This window comes from Megalops cyprinoides, chromosome 2, assembly GCF_013368585.1.
Source record: "Megalops cyprinoides isolate fMegCyp1 chromosome 2, fMegCyp1.pri, whole genome shotgun sequence".
Taxonomy (NCBI): Eukaryota; Metazoa; Chordata; class Actinopteri; order Elopiformes; family Megalopidae; genus Megalops; species Megalops cyprinoides.
Window position 1 is genome coordinate 10,480,235 of NC_050584.1, and position 21,726 is coordinate 10,501,960.

Here is a 21,726-nt window from a genome sequence, read left to right on the forward strand (position 1 = left end):
ACTTTTGTTTGGGTATTAATTGTAGCTCATAAAATGTAAGCTTCCTTGCCTGGCAGAATAATAGCTTGATTGTTATCCATTCCTCCAGTGGTTGTTTTAGAGGGATTGCTGCAGTGTCTCTCCTATTTCCCCATCAGATGTATCAGTCCATCATGAAAGAGAATGTGTGCTTTTGCTTTCTTTCTTCTTTCTCTGCCATTCCCAGCTGGGTGATGAATATTGCCTGTTTCTCCACACATCGCCTATCATCCTGACTTCCAACACTGGGGAGACTTTGAAGCAAGGCAGTGAGACAAATATCTAATAAGCCCACGGTTCGTTATCTGTGATAAGCATGCACCCATATCTCTGCGCTTCTGTCCTTACAGTTTGAGCAGTTTGAAAGCACGATAGGCTTCAAACTCCCGAACCATCGGGCGGCAAAGAGGCTCTGGAAGGTCTGCGTGGAGCATCACACCTTTTTCCGGTGAGAGCTGGGTCAACAACCCGACACCTGGTCCCTGACGGGTTCTGACTGCCATTTTGCACTCCCCTCTGCTGACAGGCTGAGCAGGAGTACATTAAGTTGGGAAGACTGCAGTAAATCACTGTTCCTTTGATATCGTCTGCTCTGGAATGCCTTTTCATGTGTCATTTCTATAAAAGGACCAAGAAATCCAATCACATCTTAAAATACAACATTGTTTACTAGATGCCTGATTAAGACTTATAAAAATGGACCCATTCAATAAATATTCCCTCACAGAATTGTTCATCTTTAAGTAAAAGTGCACAGCTGCTGTTAAAAGACACTAAAGTGATCTTGTTGTGTGTATTACATACCACATGCGTGTGTTCTCTCTGGTTGTGATGTCACCTCTGACCCGAAGGCTGGTGTCACCAGAGGCTCCTCCCAAGAAGTTCCTCACGCTCGGCTCCAAGTTCCGGTACAGCGGTCGGACCCAGGCCCAGACACGGCGGGCCAGCTCCCAGATCGTCCGTCCCGCGCCGTACTTCGAGCGCTCCTCCAGCAAGCGCTACACCATGTCCCGCAGCCTGGATGGGGGTAGGTACCGCTCCGATCCTCCGCGCCCCCAGACCAGGGCCGGACGGGATAGGATGGCGTGGGGTTGAGTGGTGGGATGTAAGCGAAGGCTGCTGTAATCCTTGGTCACTCTGAGGCTGGCGTACCGCCCGCCTTTCCTCCCTGATTCGCAGTCGCCGCTTTATCCTCGCTCTTGACGTCGGCTCCTCTGCCAGCACGGCGAGGGTTGCTCCTTTTCCCTGGTTTATCAGCCATTCCCAGACTACAGTTAATGTCCTTATTTGTCAAGCCAACTTACAGAAAGCCCACAATAAATGACTCCTGGTAAAGCCGAGCAGGCTCTCTGAAGAGGGGTTTATTTTGTATCGCCTATAGAAAGGCAGGATTACTCACCACAAGGATTTACTGCTCAGTGTTGTATTTTTTGTCATCTTTGTTCTAAGGTGCGTATTTTTGTTTTGTGCCCCCCCCCCCCCCTTTCCCAATTAATTAGGAGAATTCCTTTATTTTTATTGTGCTCTCAAGAGCTCTGTAGAAGCCAGCTGTCTTTTGACTTGATTGCTGGCAGAGCTTTCGTCTATCAGATTTAATTGCACAAGAAACCACCGTTTGAATACAAATGTTTTTGTCATTCTCAGCTCATAGTTGTGCTGGAAAAAGTGAAGAAAAACAGGGAAGACTGTGATTGCGGAGAAATGTACTGTTTAACATGGAAATGCAACTTCTTTAGAGTGAATTACATTTGAAATATTCTTGATCTCACTTTCAGTTTATTCTCTTCTCATTATTTAAAACATTTTTGTTTACATTTGTGCATACTTGCAAAGAACCAATGACCCTATTTTGTATAATTTGAAATATATCAACAGTAGAACCTTTTCTCCCAAAATCCATGCGGCGAATTCATGCTTACTGCTATTCATGGGAACCAGAATCAGATTCCGCTTGTTTTACAGCTGTGACCCCACAGGTTTAATCACTTGACATGATAGTAAAAAGTGTTAACTCAACACACAGCATTTGTTGTATTTATGCGTCAGCTGTTTACCTCTCTCTGAAACCTGGACTTTGGTAAAGTGTAGGTTTTAATGTTAATCTTGAGTCCTTACAATAGTGTTTAATGTCTATTAATTTCTCCAGCTCAACGGAATCAACCAAAAAACACAGTGACTGTAGGCCCTGGAATTAAACTGCCTGTCACTGTAAATCACACTGACGCAAAAGGTAGATATATACTGTGTATCATTTAGCTACTTAGATTTAGCAGCTCAATAGCGCCACTTAAGTATTTCTACCCTGTGCAGTTGTTTTCCTTGAATTTTGTTCTTCTGATGATCAGACACCCTCTTAGTGATTGTCAGACAGACTGCTCTTAAACTTACTGCTCCCATTTTTTTTTTTTGTGCTGCATGCGCCTTTCATTTTTATCTCTTACACAGCATGCCGTAAATGCTACAGATATTCCCGCAAATATCGCAGCTCATTTGAAAAGCCTTGTGTTTTGCCTCTCTGTGAGGCCCAGATGTATAAAGAGACTGCATGCTCTGCAGCCATGGAGCTGAAGCTTAGAGCTCAGAAGGAGCAGATAAAGCTGGAACGAAGGGGCAAACCACAATGAAGGGACAATTCTCTTTTGTGTGAGTGTGTAAATCAAAAGAAAGTGAAATATAAGAGCCTGCAAGGGAAGAATTTGTTATATTTTGTACTCTGTGTAAGAAACATGTGTCATAAAGACCTGCAAGGGTGAAAGAGGGACCATTCTGTGCTATGAGTGCTTTTACCTACATGGCTTTTATCAGGAAAAAATGCATATACTGAAAACATAAATTTGAGTGGAGACTGAGTGGATGGCAGAATTTTCCTCTTTATAAATCTGGTCCTGAGCACTTGAAACAGTGCTTGAATTATTAAGGAAGTGAAATATTAAGGCTCTGCTGATAATAGGCTAGCAGGGTACAATTACAGCAGTCGTGGTGAAGCTTTCTTATTCAAATCATGTGAAAGGGGCCTTTTGCAAATTCAGAATATAGCCTTAATTTGTCGAGCCTTAAAATCTCAAGTCTAAAACCTGTACCAAACATAACTAGCTTTTGGAAACCAATTTCATTTATACATGTAACATGAATGCAAGTTGGTTCCTGCTTTGTGGTTATGATTGTCCCCGTTTTATGATGCATATTTAATGTAAGGCTGTAATGAATTCTGCCTTAATACCACCAGTGTTTCCTCCCTGCAATCTAGCCCCGGTGAGTGAGAACCACGAAATGTTCATGAAGGATTCCGTGTCCGCTTCAGAGATGGGCACTGCCCCGTACGGGACAGCCAAGGGAGTAGCTGCGAGCGACCTCATCACCTCGGTAACGCCAGAGAAGAAAGTAGAGGAGGAGAAGGCCGAGACGGAGGAGGAGGAGAAAATAAGGTCCCCGGAGCCACCGGAGCCAGGTCCACTGACTCCAGTGCGACACGAGATGAAGGTGCGGTAGGAAATGAGGTGGGGGGGGGGTTTGCTTTATGCAGTGCAGCTGCAGCAGTGAGGCACACGTTCACACATGTTCCCTGATAAACAGCGCTGTCAACAAAAGTAATCACGGGTCGCGGATGCTTGCACTTTTGGTTTACTTCTAGCTCTAAAACATCGTCACTGCGCTCCTTTGATGTAGACCGACAGACTGACCGAAAGACCGGTAAACAGAGCTTAGGTAGTAGCCTGGTGTCGAGGCTGACCAGTGCCCAGGAAGGTGTCTTCTCAGATGATGCAATGTTTGGTCCAAGTTGTCGCAGTTTAACTGCCTTTGCTGAGGATCAGATTTACATTGTGGGCTGGAGCCCAGCTGTGTTATCTCTGTGGCTGGGAGCCCACAGCAGTAAAAAGATTGGATTTGTTGCGTCTGGGTGGGGGCAGATGTGTCAGCCAGGGTTCCCTCATCACACAGCTCTTGGTGGCTCTTTTGGGCACCTATGAATTGTACCAAGAGTGCCAGTCAGACACATCTATCCAGCATTTGGCGTGTCCTTCCTGGTGAACTGTGAGACTTGTGGTGTGAAAGATAGTTGCGGCTGGTGTGCGAAGGGTGTTACATTGAGACAAAGCTGATGTGCAGTGTCTGGAGACAAAAATCAGGATGAAAAAGGAAGAAAAATGCATTATAAGAGGTCCTTTGTGCTGCTGCATTCAGGGATATCTAAAGAGGCCTTACTGACCCAATGTTAATCAAGACAGCTTGTGAGGGATAATGCTCCATATGAATCCAGAAACATTTCTATTACGGTAGATAAAAATGGTTGGTAAAAAAGGAATACATATGTGTGTGATATTTCCAGAAGCACCGATTATTGATCTTCCAGAATTCCTCCTCAGTCGAGCTGAAGATGCCTTTGCTGTTTCCTAATCTTTGGTGTATGAATTTGCACGTGACCGATGCTGCATGGGCCGTGATCCCAGTGATCACTCGCTTCTGCCAAGCACAGAGGTGAGGTGACTGGGCTGTTGGAATGTACAATCAGGTAAACGGCAGCAGCAGGCTGGTAAATCAGTGGCAGGCTTGCGCCCAGCTTCATCCACAGTATCCCTTCCTGCTCACTCCAAAGGTGAGCCCTGGTGCTGTGCTGTCTGAGTGTCAGCAGATGGAGGGTAAAAAAAAATTAAGCTCCTCCAATTTCAGCCGGACAGCGCTGGAGGATAAAAAGACAGGCTGACCTTTTGCTCTGCTATGGTAGGCCGCCATATTAAAATCCTCAGCCTCTGACGCCCTGAATTGCGGAAGAGTCGGGGACTCCTGCAGCTTTACTTTGATCCAGCATCTGCGCTTTTCCATCTGGACCTGCATGAAGATTATTGTCACGGGATACCCAGTGGAAAGATGGTTTCCTTTTCGTTTTTGTTTTTTTTTTTTTTTGTCAAATTCAACGAGGAATTATTTTTTTCATCTCAGCGAGGCTAAAAATATTCTTGTTGCAACACCATCCAGCAGCAGCTCTCAATTATTCATCACTTTTTTCCTTGTTTTTTTTTTGGCAAAAATCAGATATTATTATATGAGGGGGCTCACAGGATACAAGGAATGTATGTAGTTAACACAGGAATCAGTAACATTATTAATTCAAATGTGTATGTTACAATAAGTAACAAGTGAAGTATTTTGTATGCTTGAAATTCTAGAGAATTACTGTTATAAATATATACTATAAATATATAATACATTCATATGAATAAAAAAAAATACGCCATTGTAGCATCATGATAATATAACATGGAGATGCGTCACATTTACCCGTCATGTCAGAGACTGCTTATATTACAGTACGCAAAATGTGGTCGTCTCTCCATTATATGAGTAGAATTCCAAGTTGTGAAATAATTGTTTTAATATATAGTTTGTTTGTTTTCAAAAAGATTTCTTGCAGAAATGTTTTGACCGGTTTACTGGGGAAAGGATTTCTGTAATTAATGTGACTTGTTAATGCTCCTGCAGTCCCTTCATACAAATGCTGGCTTGGGATATTAAGGGATTAACTATTCTAATCACATTCAGCTAAACAAGAACTTCTCGGCAACAGATTTGTGTTGCTTGTTGCTTATCCTTCGGTGTGCACTTTAACTTCATGAAAATCATTTAAATGGGGAAATGGGAAAGAGGCCTATCTCTCTCAATGCAGTCAAGGCTTGAAACGTTTTTTATGCTGTGGTTACTGGCGGATGTATTTGTAACTTCACTATTTTGCATTGTGCCAAGTGTACGTGCAATAAAACAAAATGTCAGCAAAAACTGATGGTGTAATATTACGTAAGACGGAAGAAAGACGGTGAGCTGTGCGCTTAGGGTAGTGAGAAGAGATGTGTTTAAAAATGATTTATTGATTTAGTCTCTTGTAAAGGATAAAAATTGGCTGAAACAATACCCAGATAGATTGTTTTTTCTCTCCTATGACATGGACAGAAAGAAACCATAGCAAAAATGTGCTCGCAAACCCGGCTCCAAAGCACTTCTGTGTCTCCAGTTTGTCTGCGCTTCATCTGATTAGACATTTGACAGCAGGTAGTAAAGAGGAAAAGATTAATATAAAATCAGTTTTCACAGGGACTGTGGGACCAGGGCTGTAAGTCACTTGGCATATATTGTCATTGAAATGCAGTGTGTCATGTACACTCCAGTAACCTCTTCTTTTCTGTCTGTGATCATGCACTGTGTTGTATGCGCATGTCCTTCCTAACATTAGCAATCCCTCACCGCCCATATGAGCCCCGAAAGTGTAATGGGCACAGCAGAAGAATCTTCAGAAATAAGCCGTCATACACATTGCGTCTCCCTCCACGTGCCTCCCTGTCCTCTACACCGCTCTGGTTGTCGGAAGTTCTGCTGAGCTGTCTGTGCTCCCCAAAACCGCGCGGCATTCCCTCCGCATCTTCCTGTTGCTGCCCACCCCCTCCTTTGTGTCCTGCACCCCCTGTGCCTCTGTCTCCTGAAATACTCTCATGGACTTGGCTCGACCATGGCTTGATGCAGTTCAGAGGAAGTAATGCATTCTGAAATTCACTTAGGCTGCTGTTTTGGTTGCTTTAGTCCTATCTGTACTTAGGCGGGGCCCTTCCTGTAAGATCCTCATCTTTCCCATATCACCCATTAGACAATGCAGGATCTCAGATTTACAGCAAACAATAGTAGGTTCTTCCCTGTGTATCGGTACAAAGCTGCTGGTACTGTGTGATAAAGGCTAGGTACAATGTTCACTCTTTTCAACAAGCCATTCATTTCTTTAGTCCAAATATTCATTGTTGTTGCTGCAGTGTAAATTCTGGTGTGCACAGTTACCACATCATTTACATACATTAACATAGATTCACCTGTGGTGAGTCTGTATGTTAAGCATTAATTTGCCTAATTCTTCACAGAAGTACCTTTGGTACCCCTTATCATCTGCACAGCAAGAAACCAAGAACATACAGTACTTGGAAGTGGGTTAAACAGTACAACTTGAATTGTTGTAGGTTTTACAAGATGATTTAATGAGGCATTGTTTTTGATATTTACATGATGATGTAAAATGAAAACTTACATACAAAATGTACATTGAGTGGTTTCTTTTTTCTGGTAAAAATGTAGCAATTTACCTTGAAGCAAGTATTCAGTCAAAACTGAGCTTTGAGGCATTTGAGGTCTAACCCATCGTAGGCACATAGAAAAAAATGTTGTTTTTAGCGCTGTAGACTATTGAAACTGAATAACATCTTCATGAAAAGTAAATCAGACGCGTTTGTTTGCTGTGTATGCCAGTTACTCTGCATTGTGATTGCTAAATGCATTAGATTAACATGCAGCAAAGAACAAAGTTTGGCCAGCTTTCATGCCGAAAAAGAAAGGGGCTAATTGACAAAAACCACATGGCCAGTGCTGTGAGAGTAGGTTCTGAAGGCCCAGATGGTCTTTTCAGCAGAATACTCAGCTTAGCAGATATCCTCTTGTCTGTGGATGGCGTTTTGTCTTTTCACACTGTGCTGCTCACAGAACCAGGTGAGACATTATGATGATTACCTACATAGAAAGCTTTCATGTAGACTCTGCCTTGCCAGACACTATGCAAGATCATTGTGTACTTGAAACACACCCTTGGCTTTAGACAAAATGAAAAGACTCAGACTCAGAGAGTGTTTGAAAAGTGCTACACCTGTAGCTTCATCTTGCAAATGGGGGAGATTGTCAGGGGATTCTATTGTCTTATTTTTCTCACTACATTTAAGTTTTTGGTATATTATGTGCAAATGAAACTAGGCTCAGGTTCACATAATGAGAGGCTTATTGCTCATGAATTTGAGCCACCTCAAACAACTATATTGATTGCCTTTGAGACTGAACCAAATATAGGTCTAGATTCTGAAGCCTGGTATGTTATAGTTTAGAATTAAATCTGAACATAGCGTGACTAATTTAAATGGCACAAGTGCAGTGTTTTAAACTTCCTCTGACTCTGTATGAGAGTTATGCCTGTTCATTTGTCTTTTTTGTACTGTCTTTTTATTTATGTATTTATGTCACTTTTAATGCAAGCGTTCTGCCTTCAAACCTAATGCATCACCACAGTCCCATATACTGCATAACTGAGGTCGGTGGTATTTTGTCCAAACCACTAACGGCATGGGTTTCTGTCTCTATTCATGCTTTCCACTGGAACCTTGGTACTTGTATTACAAAACAGACCGACAGCGAATGGACAGACACTGTTGCTGACGGTGAAACAACAGCGACAGAGGTTTGTACAGCAGCCAGCTCCCTGCTGTCCACAGACAGAATGCTTTTAGCATCACAAAACAGTGGCTCGGTTTGGGGGGGGGGGGGGGGGGGGGAAGAGAATTATCCCTGAGCTGATGCAGCTCGTAAAGGGAATAATAGCAGTGGTCTGTAATTAGGATTTTCTTTCTTTTTTTTTTCCTTTTCTTTTTGTTGGGTTGTTGGCTTGTGCAATTAGCTTCATATTACCCCCCTGATGCATGTCTGTTTTTTGGAACAAAAAAATGTATCTTGTATTTTTCATGAACAAATAAGGTGCCTTTGTTCCATCAGGGAGTCTGAAGTGAATGTCTGCTGTGGGACTTTCAGCGGTGAAGCGGTCATAGTGATTGTTTTCTGAAATCTTACTTGAAAGAAGTTGCTTAAGCTTCCTGACTGTAGAAAACATGTAGCAGTTTCGAAATTGGACAGCAGATTGATTTTTCAAAATTGTCCCCCTTTAAACAGGGAAATGACACGGAACAACTGATTCCCATTAAGATCTGAATGTTGTATTTTTACAAGACTGTCTGCTGCATTCAGGATTAGAACTTCCTCTCAGTTGGACAGCTCTTCTGTCTAAAGGTTGCTTATCTGTCAGTGTTACAAAGCTTTGTATCTGTTGTGTAGTACATCTCAGATAATCACTCATTTTGTGTTTTAATTTAATTTCTGTTTCTGTTTTCACTGTTTATGCTGACAGTCGGACCAAGAAGATGAATCTGAGATGAAGACACAGGTACTCTGCGCTCTGCCTTGTCCAAGAAGGTGGCAAACTAACCTATTCCCTGTGCTAACAAGGACCCGTTAGTTATAAATGCCATACAGTTCACCTTATTGGCTGCCACTGTTTGGTGTAGGTTAATTTTTTAATGTGGTTTAGTCCATTTCAGTGGCAGTTTTGGAACTAAGGGGGCATTTTAGTAACTGTGACTGTAAATTTTAATTGACAGTTTTTTGGAATTCCTGACTATTCTTTTGCTTACAGCTAATTAAATAGCAGACAAGAAATAGCAGACAAGAAAAACAATGTTGTCAATTGTCTGTGTCAGTGTTGTCCAAGATTCTGTTCTATGTGCCTGCTCACTCTGTTTCTTGAAAAGCGGTTGTTGTGTGAAAATAACGCCGTTTCAGAAATGACAAAGTGCAGTGCAGCCCTCATTTTCATTACAGAGGTGTCAGTTACATGTGCGGTTCAAGCAAAGAATGAAAGTGCTAATAATGAACATCAGATGCACAGATGGGGACAGAGCCGCCCACTTCTCTAAATGTTTGATGGCAAAATAACTGCCTCAGGATATTTTCCAATGAATATCTCTTTTCTTTTTTCCCCCTCCAGAATAGTTTCATAAGGCGAATAAAAGGGGAAAATGTTTTTGTCAAACATAGTAATCTGATGTTAGAGGTTTGTATGAAATGATAGGGAAGTGCATGTCAATTTTTTGCTTGAGGATACATAACATAACCCTGAGTGCTGACACAGAAGCTGTGTGCTCTTAAATAAAGAGGTGTAACTAGCATCCTACTGTTATTAATCCGAGTCCAGACTACAGACATCTCCACATGTGGATATGTGTTTTTGAGCGTGGTGTAAATGATTTACTAAAACCCTTGTGTAAGCTTGGTTTGGTGTGATGTAACTTAACCATAATATTCTGGTTAGTTCTGGAGGACCAAACCTTCAGTACTGTTGTGTGGAATTTAGAAGTGGACTTCCAGTGCAGAGCTTCCTGAATCATAAAGTAGTTCATACAGCATGCAGATATGAGAGAAATGTTTAAAGGCATGGGCATTTTTGATACAGCATCATACAGTTTTCCACTGCAAACAGACCCTTAACTCTACAATGCTACCCTGTGAGGTGTACCTGCAAATTTCCAAAGCTTTGTCACAATCCCACTTTTATTTTACATCAACAGCTAAATGAACAGGCATTCTGCTATACTCTGAATGCCACAGAGGGGACAATTACAGTAGAATGAGTCTAACATCTGGCTATTTCAAAAGGGGTGTTTGTATGTATGTGTGACATCTGAAAGAATCCCAGAATGCACTTTTGATATTCAGCTCTTTCGTTCTCGCTGTTCTCTTGTGAGGCCCACCACTGGCAGCTACAAAGTCTCCGCAAAATCATTTTTCATAAGAGTGGATTCTTGCTCTGCTTTTCCCGCCATTGTTCTGCCAGGAAACAGATAAGACTCCAGAGGAGCTGGTGAAACACCAGACCAATGTAAGCGAGCTGAAGCGCACATTTTTGGAAACGGGAGCTGATACCTCCGGGCTCACAGAGTGGGAGAAGAGGCTGTCCACATCCCCGGTGCGGTCCCCAAGGGTAGAGGATGCCCCCATGATCGAACCCCTCGTACCTGAAGAAGTAAGTCCAAATTACACCTAACACCTGGTTTCTGTGAGAGGCAGATAGCGACAGAGTGCCACCACGTGCTTTTTTAGGACAAAAGTTTTCTCACTGAAATTAATTTCATTTTGATTAACCTCAGTGAGCTCTCAAGGCTATTTTCCAAAAACCGATTATCCTTAAGTTACAGTGCGATCCCCGTTTAACTTGTCAATCATTGGGATTTGGAAATTAATTTGAAGTACTGTCTGAAAAGTTAATAAAGATTTGAAAACGAACATTGAAAATGTATAATTGGACACACCATTAATGTACTAATCCCTTACAAAGATCATTTATAAGTGCTTCGTTTTACATCCAACCACACACTTCCATCAACCTTTTCCTCACACAACCACGCTTTATTTGAAACTCCATGATACTTGATAATGTACCTTCATTTTCATAACCAGGTACATGTGTTTAATACCTCTAAGAGAACTTTAACAAAGTAGGTTGCTTGGAAAGTAGTTGAATACTACAGACCAAGTGCTTGTTTTTTGTAAGAAGAAATCTAATGAAATCTGAATGCATTTGAATGAACGCCTTTTGCTTCTCTCAAAACAAAGCTGGTGGTGTCAAAATCTAAATTAACTGTAAAATCCTAATTTGTCATTGGTCGCTCTGTTTGATCATGCTGAGAGTAACCCACTAGGACATTCCTGAAATGAGACTTTTTGTCTTCAAGCAGTGTAAAAATGCTAACAAACATCGAAGAGCAGAAAGGGACTGTGAAGTCTTGTTGTTATGGCACTGTGAGTCAGGCACAGTATGGAGCCAGCCTCCCGAGCGAGCCTTCCCTGACTTCACAGTAATATGTCACCTCGACATTAGAGAGATTGCCGTGTCCAGCTGTGTTAGTATACCAGTCCTTGGGTTTCCCCTAGAGTTTGTTTACTCATTTATTTTCAAATGAAGGAAAAATAATGTCAACTGTTCTCAGGTACAGAGGTCAGAGCAAGCAGGGATTCCAGGGGAAAATGAGCTGTGTGTGAAATGAACTGAACCTTTTCCATGTCGGTGCTATTTTAGACGTGGCAAATGTGTTTCGGGTCTTTCTGTATTTTACAGGGACCTGTAGAATGACATTTCCAAGACTCTGGAGGGAGTACTGACAATGTGTGTCAGTAACCTGTACCTCTTCTTTCAAGGGTTACTGAATTGCCCCACAGGTGTATTGGTATATTGAACCCTCAGTCATTCCCTTAGGATTTAAGATGCAATTGATGTTCGAAGATAGATAATATCAATAGATGTAAGTGATGGAAAATCTCTTCAACATCAAATGCTCCTGGATAAGTGTCCTGTGCAAATGAGTCAGGGTAATGCACCATTGTGAAATACTGCATTGATTTTGGCTCTGTGATTGTGAGTAAATAAATCAGTACCCCTACCTTGCATTACCTTTTAGTTCGAAAGCATCATGGTGTTCAGTGAAGAAAACGAACCAGTTGCAGTTAAGTGCTGCTTGTTAAAAGAGGGTTTTTCATCTGTATGCAAAGGATGTGCCTGTAAGAAATAATTGCTTTAGATTTCTGCTTTAGTCTTTTAACCTTTAATTCATTCATCAGACAGTAGTTTGAAGAAAATACCGTAGTCAAATGTGGAGTAGAGCTGATGACCCTCTGGCAAAATGAAATTAACACTATTACGCTGTAAGAATGTCGAAGTCTATGTTTTACCGGTCTGTATCCTATACATTTTAACCTTGAGAGGACAAAAAGATGACCTTGTTTCTGGTGAATAAGGGTCCAAAATGTTTGTACATTCACTGTCTGAGACTGTCTTCACTGAAAAGGGACATTTGGGCTGAATGGGCCAATGAATAGCTCAGTGGAAGTCAGGAGTCTGAGGTGGGCTGAATTAGGAAAGTGGTACCACAGTCTGAAAGGTTACAATACCACAGGTTCACTCAGCACAAATCATGCTCGATACTTCTAAAACCGCAAGAGGCAGGCTACACAGGCACTCGCATTTGGTTTTCATCTGTGTTCATTTTCTGTGTTTTTCTGTTTTCCGCGTATTTAGACTAAGTACGATGCAAAGGCGACGGCTGCTGACATCCTGGAAGTGAAGCACAGTCTTTTGGAAACTAAAAGTACCACGGTAGGGAGCCGCCCTGTTTCCCTCCAGATCTGTGTTTGCCTCTGTCTGACACCTCACAACACGTCACGTCTGCTCTGTCACTCTGAAGCCTTTAGCAGACGGTGTAGAGGAGACATCCACAGTGTTTGACATTAGAGGCAGACCAGAGGAGCAGAGAGGGCAGCACCTCTTTGCCTTCGTCTCAGCCTCAAAGAGCCATTAATTTGAGTTGAAAGTGGAAGAATAAAAAGAAAGTAGGTTACCTTAAGCTAAAAAGAAACACCAGAATGTGAGTGGACATAGAGTGGAAAGTAGCTGTGAAATAAGTTTGAGGGATTCTTGACTGGTGCTAGACTACTCATCGTTTCTTTTAATCAGAGGAATTAAAAATAAGTGACATGAGTTGTCCTTGTCTGTTTAATGATGCATTTAAACTGAATTGAATTATGGTTGTTTGTCCTTCAGTTTGATTGTTTCATTTCATTCATTATTCCCTCTGCTTTCTGTCCTTCTCTTTCTCATTGTTTTGCGTTAATTATGTATGAAATCCGTAATGTTTTAATGAGGTTAAACGGTATGTCATTGGGCATATCATGGCCCTGGCACTCTTTCGCCTGGTATTTTGCTGCAGTCAGACTGAACACATCACATTTTGAATCATTAACAAGGATCTCAGACGAAATGTTTGATTTATTGCATGGGGAATGACAAGATGAAAAGGATGCTTGTATGTATTCGTTATTCATATGGCAATGAGACTTGTCTTAGCACAGGGGAATTTGTTAAAAGTGCATTTTTTTGCGGATCCGACCTGCTCTTGTTTGATGGAATGCAGAGTGAGGGAACTGAAATGTGATGTTGAGGGTTCCTGTGTCAGATCAGAGGAGATTACTTGCGTTGTTTCTGCCTGCATAGGTTAACAGACAGTTTGTACAGTCTGATGTTCTGATCGGACGTTGCCTTGGCCAGGATCAAAGGAGGAGTTCGGGAGGATTTTTTTTTTTATTCCTTTCTTTTTGCATCGTACACAGTGTGCTTCAAAAGTTGAAATCAGGCTCTCGTATTTCAGTACTTCAGTGCTGATTCAAACCTACATTTCCAAGGTCTCATCTAGTGTTTGAAAACCTTAAATTGTGTGTGCTTCGTACATTTTTTTTCCCATTAAGCTCAAATCTATCAGACTAACGGGTCGCATTCATTTTGGCTTTCAGAGCACATCAGAATTCTTCCGCCTGACTCTATTATTAGAGCAGTGGATAATGTCGTTTGCTTTCTGGTTTTTAGTACAACACTTGGAACATTTACATTTAGTGTAATAGTACATTTACATCTATATTTAGTCATTTAGCAAATGCTTTTATCCAGAGTGACTTACAAAAGGTTAAGCTAAGAATTGTACATTCACTGTCCTCCTGTGTGGAAATTGTATTTGAACGTGCCAGGTCCTTGAAAGACATTTAGAAAAAGCAGGTTGTGTTTTTGCTTTTGCTGTCCCTGGAGTTCTCCACAGGCTTCATAAACTTTCCTGTCAGCATCTCAGTAGGTGGCTAATTCCAGTTTTTGTATCTTGTATATAGGACTCTGATGGGTGGGTTATTGTAAACAAAGTCCCTCCTAAGGTAGCAGAAAAGAAAAACGTTGTCAACTATAAAATAGTGGCTGTGACTAGCAGTGTTGCCGACGAAGCACGTAGAGGTGGTGAGTTCAAAGCCTTTGAGGACGTCCACTGCGAAATGAAGTCAAAGGAGGAGGAACTGAGGCAGAAAACCTACACCCTGGGGAAGTCGTACGACACCATGTCGGGGAAAATCGTCACCATGACAACACGGTCCAGAGAGGGTGAGAATCCAGCTCAGCTGTACACACGGGAGTTAAAGAGGACGGCGGACGGGTGTTTGCCACCGATGAAGATCATACCGGTGTCGGCCGAGTATGAGATACTGGAGTCGGCGACCGAGGATGGGAAAGGGACGCTGGTCACAATAAAGGAAGCAGAGACTCCTTCACCCTCCGAGGCCACCGTGGGCACCGTGAGGACTGTGGTGGCCATCAGGTCGAGCGACGAGATAGGGCAGGCACGGAGGCCTGAGGTGAAGCTGCAGAAGAGCGTGGCTCAGAAGGACAAGGCCAAGTGTCCGGCGGACCTGCGGGTGGCCACCGCCCACTATGTAACCAAAACGTCACCCACATCCAGAGTGGTGGTAGGATTCGGGCACTGACACGATTTGCTCTCCACCACACCATGATCCCCCCCCACCCCCCTTTCCCAGGCAGCCCCAGCGTCCTGCATTTCAGAAACTGCAGCATGACCGAGGCCTTACGGTTTGCCTTCGGCCAAACGGCCGCGATTGCCCGAGAATCTCCTCCGATAGCTTCGCTTTTGAGTCGAGACGCAAATCCTTCTCTCTGGTATTTGCTGTCATTCACCGCTTTTAAGCTAAACATGCCGCTTCTGGGGCGCTGGCAATTCCCCCTTCATTTTGATCTCCAGGAGGCAGGGCAACCAAAGAGCTTTTTGTTGCCAAGGCTCGCTCAGCACCAAAGCCGGGCTGTGCTGTCCGGTCTCACGGAAGCGATTCCAGCTCCTGCTACACGGCACCGCTGCATTGCTCTCTACTCTGAGTTTTAGAGATTTTTCATTTTTGCTTTCTGAGCTCTCCGCCGCTTGCTTTGAAACAAAGTGGGCCCTATTCATAAGAGTTTTTGTTTTCAGTTTGTATTGCTAACAATAGTCTTATAATAAGACAAGCCCTTTAATAGTTTGTTAATAGTAATTCCTAACTGCCAAGTGATGTGCGCAAAGCCCATGAGCCCTTTCTTTGTGTACAGGAACAGAAATGCCTTCCATATAGTATTGAGCATAAAACAAGACAAATTTTACTGTTATTTTAAATTTAAAAGGGTTGTCAGTTAATTATACTTTTTTGTTGAATAATTTTGGCACTATTTAATAAATAAAAAATGGTCATAGAAAAGAAGGTCATAGTAAGCTGTAAAACCCACATTCTCAGAGTTACTGGCCGATTCTGTAGAATACATTTCATACTACATGATACAGAAATCATTGTTTTATATTCCAGTTAGCACTGTGCAAATTGTCCACAACACTGTTAACGTTATCGTTATTGTGCTATCAAGAGTATAATGGATCAGCATTCATAGATGAGTGATGTAAGTGGTTATCCTTAAGGCAATGTTTTTCAGTCCTACTCCTGGAGGCCCACTGTCCTGCATAGCTTCTATCTATCCTTGCTCTACCTATCTGACACTCTTGCATATTTGCACACTAGCACATTGTACTTGATATGAATTTCCTATCCCAGTACATTGCACATCGGCTTATTTATTTATTTATTTATTTTTTATCTTGGTATGAACTTCCATTCGCTGTACTAGCTGTACTACGTAAATGGTAAATGGACTGCATTTATATAGCGCTTTTCTACTCATTTGAGTACTCAAAGCGCTTTACAGTTATATGCCTCACATCTACCTACCAGTGGCAGAGGCTGCTATACAGGCTTACCAACTGGCCACTGGGAGCTGTTGGGGGTTCAGTGTCTTGCTCAAGGACACTTCGACACTCTGCCAGGATGAGCCAGATTCGAACCAGGGACCTTCTAATCCCCAGTCGACTGCTCTATCTCCTGAGCCACTGTCGCCCCCTACGTACTGTACTATGATTAGTGTGCTGATGTTGTAGTCAGTGTTGTCCTTTGTATTTAGTTGGATGTGAACCCTGGCTGCAAAACATTTTTCCCATAGTGGGACAATAAAGATAACCTTGAACCTTGAACTCATCAGTGGCACTTTTGATTAGCTGAGCACACCTGATTTAATCACTAATTTCAATCAGGTGTGTTTGGAGCAAGGATAGATAGAAGATATGCATGACAGTGTGCCTCCAGAAGTAGGATTGAGAAACACTGCCTTACAGTACCATTGCTAAAAACATTTTTTCTACTAATAATCAGATGTATTGAATTTGTTGAGTGCCTGTTGGAATAAAACTATGGTCATAAACTACAGCTTTTATGTATCTGAATATTCAAATCTAAATTTAATTTGGCTACAGTTTTTCAGATGAATGCAAATATCATTTGAAATTGATTATTGGAAAAAATGCATTTTTCGTAAATGTACTGCCAGTCATGCCTGTACCTGATTAATCCTTATTTTGATCTTAGTCAGATTAATAAATTAAAGGATACAGCCCTACTTTAAATTTAATAATGTTCCAAACACAGTAGAATTTGCAACGAGCGCTATCCAGGGACTGTGACTACTTTGGTGGGCCCCCATATTCTTTTTTGCTATCTACTGGTAAAACAAAGGTACTGTTGTAACTCTGGGGGGGTTGTTAATTCTCTCAGTGAGCCAGTGAGGTCCACCACTGTTTTTAGGGCTGCTTAGCACATTACAAAACTATATCTATATCTATGTATCTATTATATCTCTGTGAAGCAGGATTTTTCTTTGCAAACTTTAAACATTTAAAGGTCACATGCATGTTCATCACAGCTGTACCGCGTATCTGCCTGATGAAACAAGGTGCAAAAATTTTAGGACTCATTGCATCACTGCATTATCAAACGCTTCAAAAGTTTCTTCCTCACGACAGATACCACTAGTTGAGAAACTGCCTGCACAGCAATGGAGATCACTAAACAAAGCCACATGGATATGTGGCAGCGGACATGCCAGTAATACCAGCAGTGTTTGAGCTGCCGCGGCACGGCCGCTCTCCTCGTGGTATGAAAACCCCCTGTCTGCAGGTTTTCATTATCTGGAAGCACAATCTGTCTGCCATGCTTGAAGCTGTAGCACTAAGTGCGTGGTTACAGAAGATTGTGTGGAGGCATGTGGTCATTTCTCCTAATAGTCCTCCGCATCATGGTGTGAAGGTTCTTTTTACGCTGCGTCTGGCGCGGTGTTTCTTCCTGCTGTGCTGCAGTTTGTATCCTGCGTTGTGCATTTGCAGATACTTGCAAACACACTTTACTGTCACCTGCGCCCCTGAGAGAAAACGATTGAGCTTGGTCGAAATGTTTTTTGGTTGCTTTAGGGAGGGGGTTGGTGCAATTGAGAGGCTATGTTGTGAGAGCTTTTCCCGTGTTGTCTTTGCTCCTTAATAATAGAAATAAAAAGGTTAAGGTGAGGTAATCAGTTAGTGAATCACTCTGTGGTCAAACTGCCCTTTAGCAGTACATACTTCATAACTGATGTTGTGTGCTCTGTTCTTCCTCCTCCTCCTCCTCCTCATTATATCGAGGATGGACTGAAATCTCTCATTTAATGTTTCATAAAGTTGCAGACTAGCAGGAAATAGCTGAGGACAATAAGCACCATGGTGTAGCACCTTGAACAAGGCGTTTGACTCCCCAGATTTTGGTGTATTTTCTGGAATAGCGCAGACTTCAAGGCTGCCAGCCACCTCAGCATTGATGTACAGAGCATTTGTCAAAAATGATTTATTTGCTGTCCCTGTCAGTTTCATGGCAATGTGTCATGTGTGTAGCTGTAGTTTTCTAACTCAGTGCGCAGGGAGATGTTGTTACAATTGCCTTTGGAAATTGTACTCTGCTCTGTTTGCAAATGCTGTCTTGCTTGGAAAAATTGGAGGAATTTTAAATATGTGTGAGGTAAAAAAAAGAACAAAATGCAACATGAAGTATACCATATATAGTATAGCGTATGAAGTGTACCGTATGTACACAATAGAAATGGCTGATGCAGTGAAAACAGCCCCTCTGTTCTAGAACGCTGAGAAGGTCTGTTTGAGATTGGTAGGTGCTACTTTTTGACTGTTCTCTGCATAGGTTGTGTTCTCTTGGGTCCAATGCATATATGCTGAAGAACTCCTTTTCATTTGCCACAACGGCTGTGTTTTGTATTTTTTGAGAATGTTAGTGAATGCAAGACTACAAAGGTGTTCTCAGGACAGCCTTATTTTGATGTGATTTCTGTGCTTCAATTTTTTTTCATTATCTCAAGCGACAATGGAGTCTGTTTAAGCAATCAACCCACATAATGCATTCTTTGGTGATCTCCTGTGCTGGGCAGGGAATATCTCACGCTGATGGTAGCCCCCTTTCCCTCCTTCAGAGAACTGGGTTTGCATTGCATGCTGTTTGATGCTCTTATGAATAAGCCCCAGATGACCCTCCCCCACCCACCTTTTTCCCCATCCGTGTCTCACTGACGCAGTTGAAATCTGTCTTTTGGCTCTGGGAGTCCTTTGTCTGATTTTCCTCCTCACTGTCTTTTGACTGTCCATCTCTTGTCTGTCCAGCCTAAACCCACCTTTGATGAGATGTCTCCGGAGCTCACAGCTCTGCTACAGTCAGCTCGAGATCAGATCAGCACTGTGGGATGGGCCAGCTCTCCTTCACATAGTCAGGCCATCCTAAAGGTGGACTTTGACTCCTCTGCTTTCTATTCAGAGATCGTACGGGTCTAGCATTGTGCTGTTTTTTTCTGTGTTGCCCCCTCCCTGACTGGTTTGTAGTATGTGCTCTGTCTAGAACCACCCCCTCTCTCTCCCTTTGTGTGGTTCAACAGCAAGTTTGAGAAACACATTGTTGGGGTAAATGAAGAAGTGGTATTTTTTTTGCACAGTGGCTGAGCCTCCTGCCTGTTCCTATTGTTAAAATACGTTATGAAAAAAATCTGGAGGTATCCTTAGGTATGCATTGCCTTTGCTCATGTAGATTCCTCTCGAGGTTTGCAGTACCTGTATTTGTTGCATTTGTGTAATGTAATTTTATCTCAGTGAATTATCAGTTGTGTCATACATAGGGCTAACACCAGGTGTATGCCTTCAACACAGTAGACTAAAGTACAGTTCCCTGTAGAGTCCTGGAGTTTTCCCTGCTTCGTTGTACTCTCAGCGTATCTCAGGTAGTTTCAGGCAGCTAATGGTGCGGGGCTGTTTTCTCTTGCAGTCAACGGAGAGAAAAGAGAAGATCGTCCTGCAGACGCCAGCATCCCGGCAGCAGCAGCAGCAGGAGGAGGAGGAGGAGGAGGAGGAGGAGGAGGGGCAGGCAGTGGCAGTGACACAGGTGCTGCAGGAGACAATGCCACCGGAACAGGGAGCCGTGGTGAATATGCATGTGGCCGAGGCTGCAGACAGCGCCTGTGGTGACCTGAACAGCGTCGCTGCTGCTGTTGTGGCTGCTGCTGCGGTGCAGGCTGACAGTGCCGCCCCGCGCTGCACGGCGGGAGAGCCGGGCTCTCCGGGGCCGGAGGATGCCAGCGAGGAGGAGGAGGAGGAGGAGGAGGAGGAGGCGGCCAGAAACTACCCAGCTGCCGTGGCCGCCTCCTCGCCCCAGGAGGTGGCAGAGCTGGAGCAGGTTGCTGAGGCTGTCAGTACAGAAGTAGCCACTGCTATGCCTCACTTTGAGGTAACCCGAGCTACCTCCCCCTTTCCCCGTACAGCACTGAGCCATCTGTGTGTGCAGCACCGTGCAGGTCAATGACAAAAATCTGCATCTGCTCAATGGCTGAATATTGGAAATCATTATAGAGGCACTTACTGACGTTGTTATGCTCTCAGCAGCCTGAAAAGCTGCAGACAGTTCACTTGGGATGATGTAGCAGCGGGGTAAATGTGAAATATTAATATATGCTTTTATAGAAGCAGGCTGAGACAGAATAAAAAAAAATTAAAACTTAATGTGAAAACTTAAAAAGTCACTCTGAGTGGTTCTGTGAGAACATAGATAAGCCAGTCCTCGGATGTCCCAAGCATTTATGGATTGACCTTGTATGGGACATTGACTGGGTGCGGCTTGGTCCATCCAATCAAAAATCTGCCCAGGGATTCCTGAAATGTATTGACTTTAAGCTCCATTTATGTAGACAGGTTAAACTGATGATGTTTTTCAGAGAATAGCCATAGTTTCCCATTTAGTTGCTAGACACTCTCATTAAGAGCAACATAGAAGGCTGTCATGGCAAGATACATATAGCATCAGAAACAGGGATATAGGTATAGAGTAGTACATCTGTAAAAAATGTATATGTAGTGCTAAAATAATTATACAAGAAGGTGTATTTCAGAGCATAGAAAGTGCCTGAAAAGAACCATAAGAGGGACCGCAGGAGCAAATGTAGCAGTGTAAATGTAACAGCAGCATAACCTTGACTGTGTAGTCTGACTTTTGTAGTTCAGAAACTATTAAACTAATGGAGGGAGAAATGTATGTGACATAATCATTTCCAGTATTTCAGAAAAGTCTGCATTTATGCTGCACTGTTAAAAGCGTGATAGAACCTCATGATGGTGCACACACAGACACATATTTTTGCAAAACGACCTCACCCATTTCTCTATGACACAGTTTCCAGCTTATTCCCAAAGAAAAGTAGTTTTTCTCCTTTACCCTTGCTTGGAAAGGCAACATTTCACATTTAAAGGTCTGCCAAGCAGCTTTGTGATTTGGGCTGCTTATTCCATTATCAATATTATTTGCCACAGATTTAATCAGGCTTCTGCAACTTTGAATCAAGAAGCTTCCCCTTCAGTAAGAAGCCGTTTCTCCTCGTTAGCATTGTTGAAGGTTCTTACTCGAGGAGATGTGCTCTGTGATATCCATCTGGGGAGACAAGTGATAAGATCTTCCTCAGAGGCCTTTTACACGCTGAGCTTCTTCATCAGTGATTACAGATCTGAGCTGTTTGGGGAATTACATACCTGCCTTTTCTGTTCTGCTGGGTAGACCTTTAAAACCTTTTCCCAAGTACCCTCTCCCGTGGCATCTTTTGTACTTTCAGAGACCTCACTCCGCAGAGGTTTCATATTTATCTCAAGGATTTTCTTTTTCCTCCGTTGTTTTGGCTCATGCACGACATTTAGGGCATGACATGGAAAGTACCTTTCTTTTTCCCCAGCATGTTTTGTGGTGATTGTGTGTGAAGTAACAGCTTCGATGTTCTTACAGATTTTAGTTTTCATCATG

General features: G+C 42.7%; 1 protein-coding gene across 1 annotated transcript in view; it reads left to right on the forward strand.

The window, feature by feature from the left end:
* The window catches only part of LOC118773562 (band 4.1-like protein 3), an 81,570-nt gene that overhangs the window by 53,806 nt on the left and 6,038 nt on the right, over nucleotides 1-21,726 (forward strand). Inside the window, exons 11-22 of the mRNA XM_036522555.1 lie at nucleotides 369-466; nucleotides 870-1,045; nucleotides 2,165-2,248; nucleotides 3,320-3,498; nucleotides 8,216-8,269; nucleotides 8,990-9,025; nucleotides 9,626-9,691; nucleotides 10,472-10,660; nucleotides 12,710-12,787; nucleotides 14,344-14,967; nucleotides 19,059-19,178; nucleotides 19,711-20,169. Coding sequence (XP_036378448.1) covers nucleotides 369-466; nucleotides 870-1,045; nucleotides 2,165-2,248; nucleotides 3,320-3,498; nucleotides 8,216-8,269; nucleotides 8,990-9,025; nucleotides 9,626-9,691; nucleotides 10,472-10,660; nucleotides 12,710-12,787; nucleotides 14,344-14,967; nucleotides 19,059-19,178; nucleotides 19,711-20,169 — 2,163 coding nt within the window. The remainder of the gene's footprint in view (nucleotides 1-368; nucleotides 467-869; nucleotides 1,046-2,164; nucleotides 2,249-3,319; nucleotides 3,499-8,215; nucleotides 8,270-8,989; nucleotides 9,026-9,625; nucleotides 9,692-10,471; nucleotides 10,661-12,709; nucleotides 12,788-14,343; nucleotides 14,968-19,058; nucleotides 19,179-19,710; nucleotides 20,170-21,726) is intronic.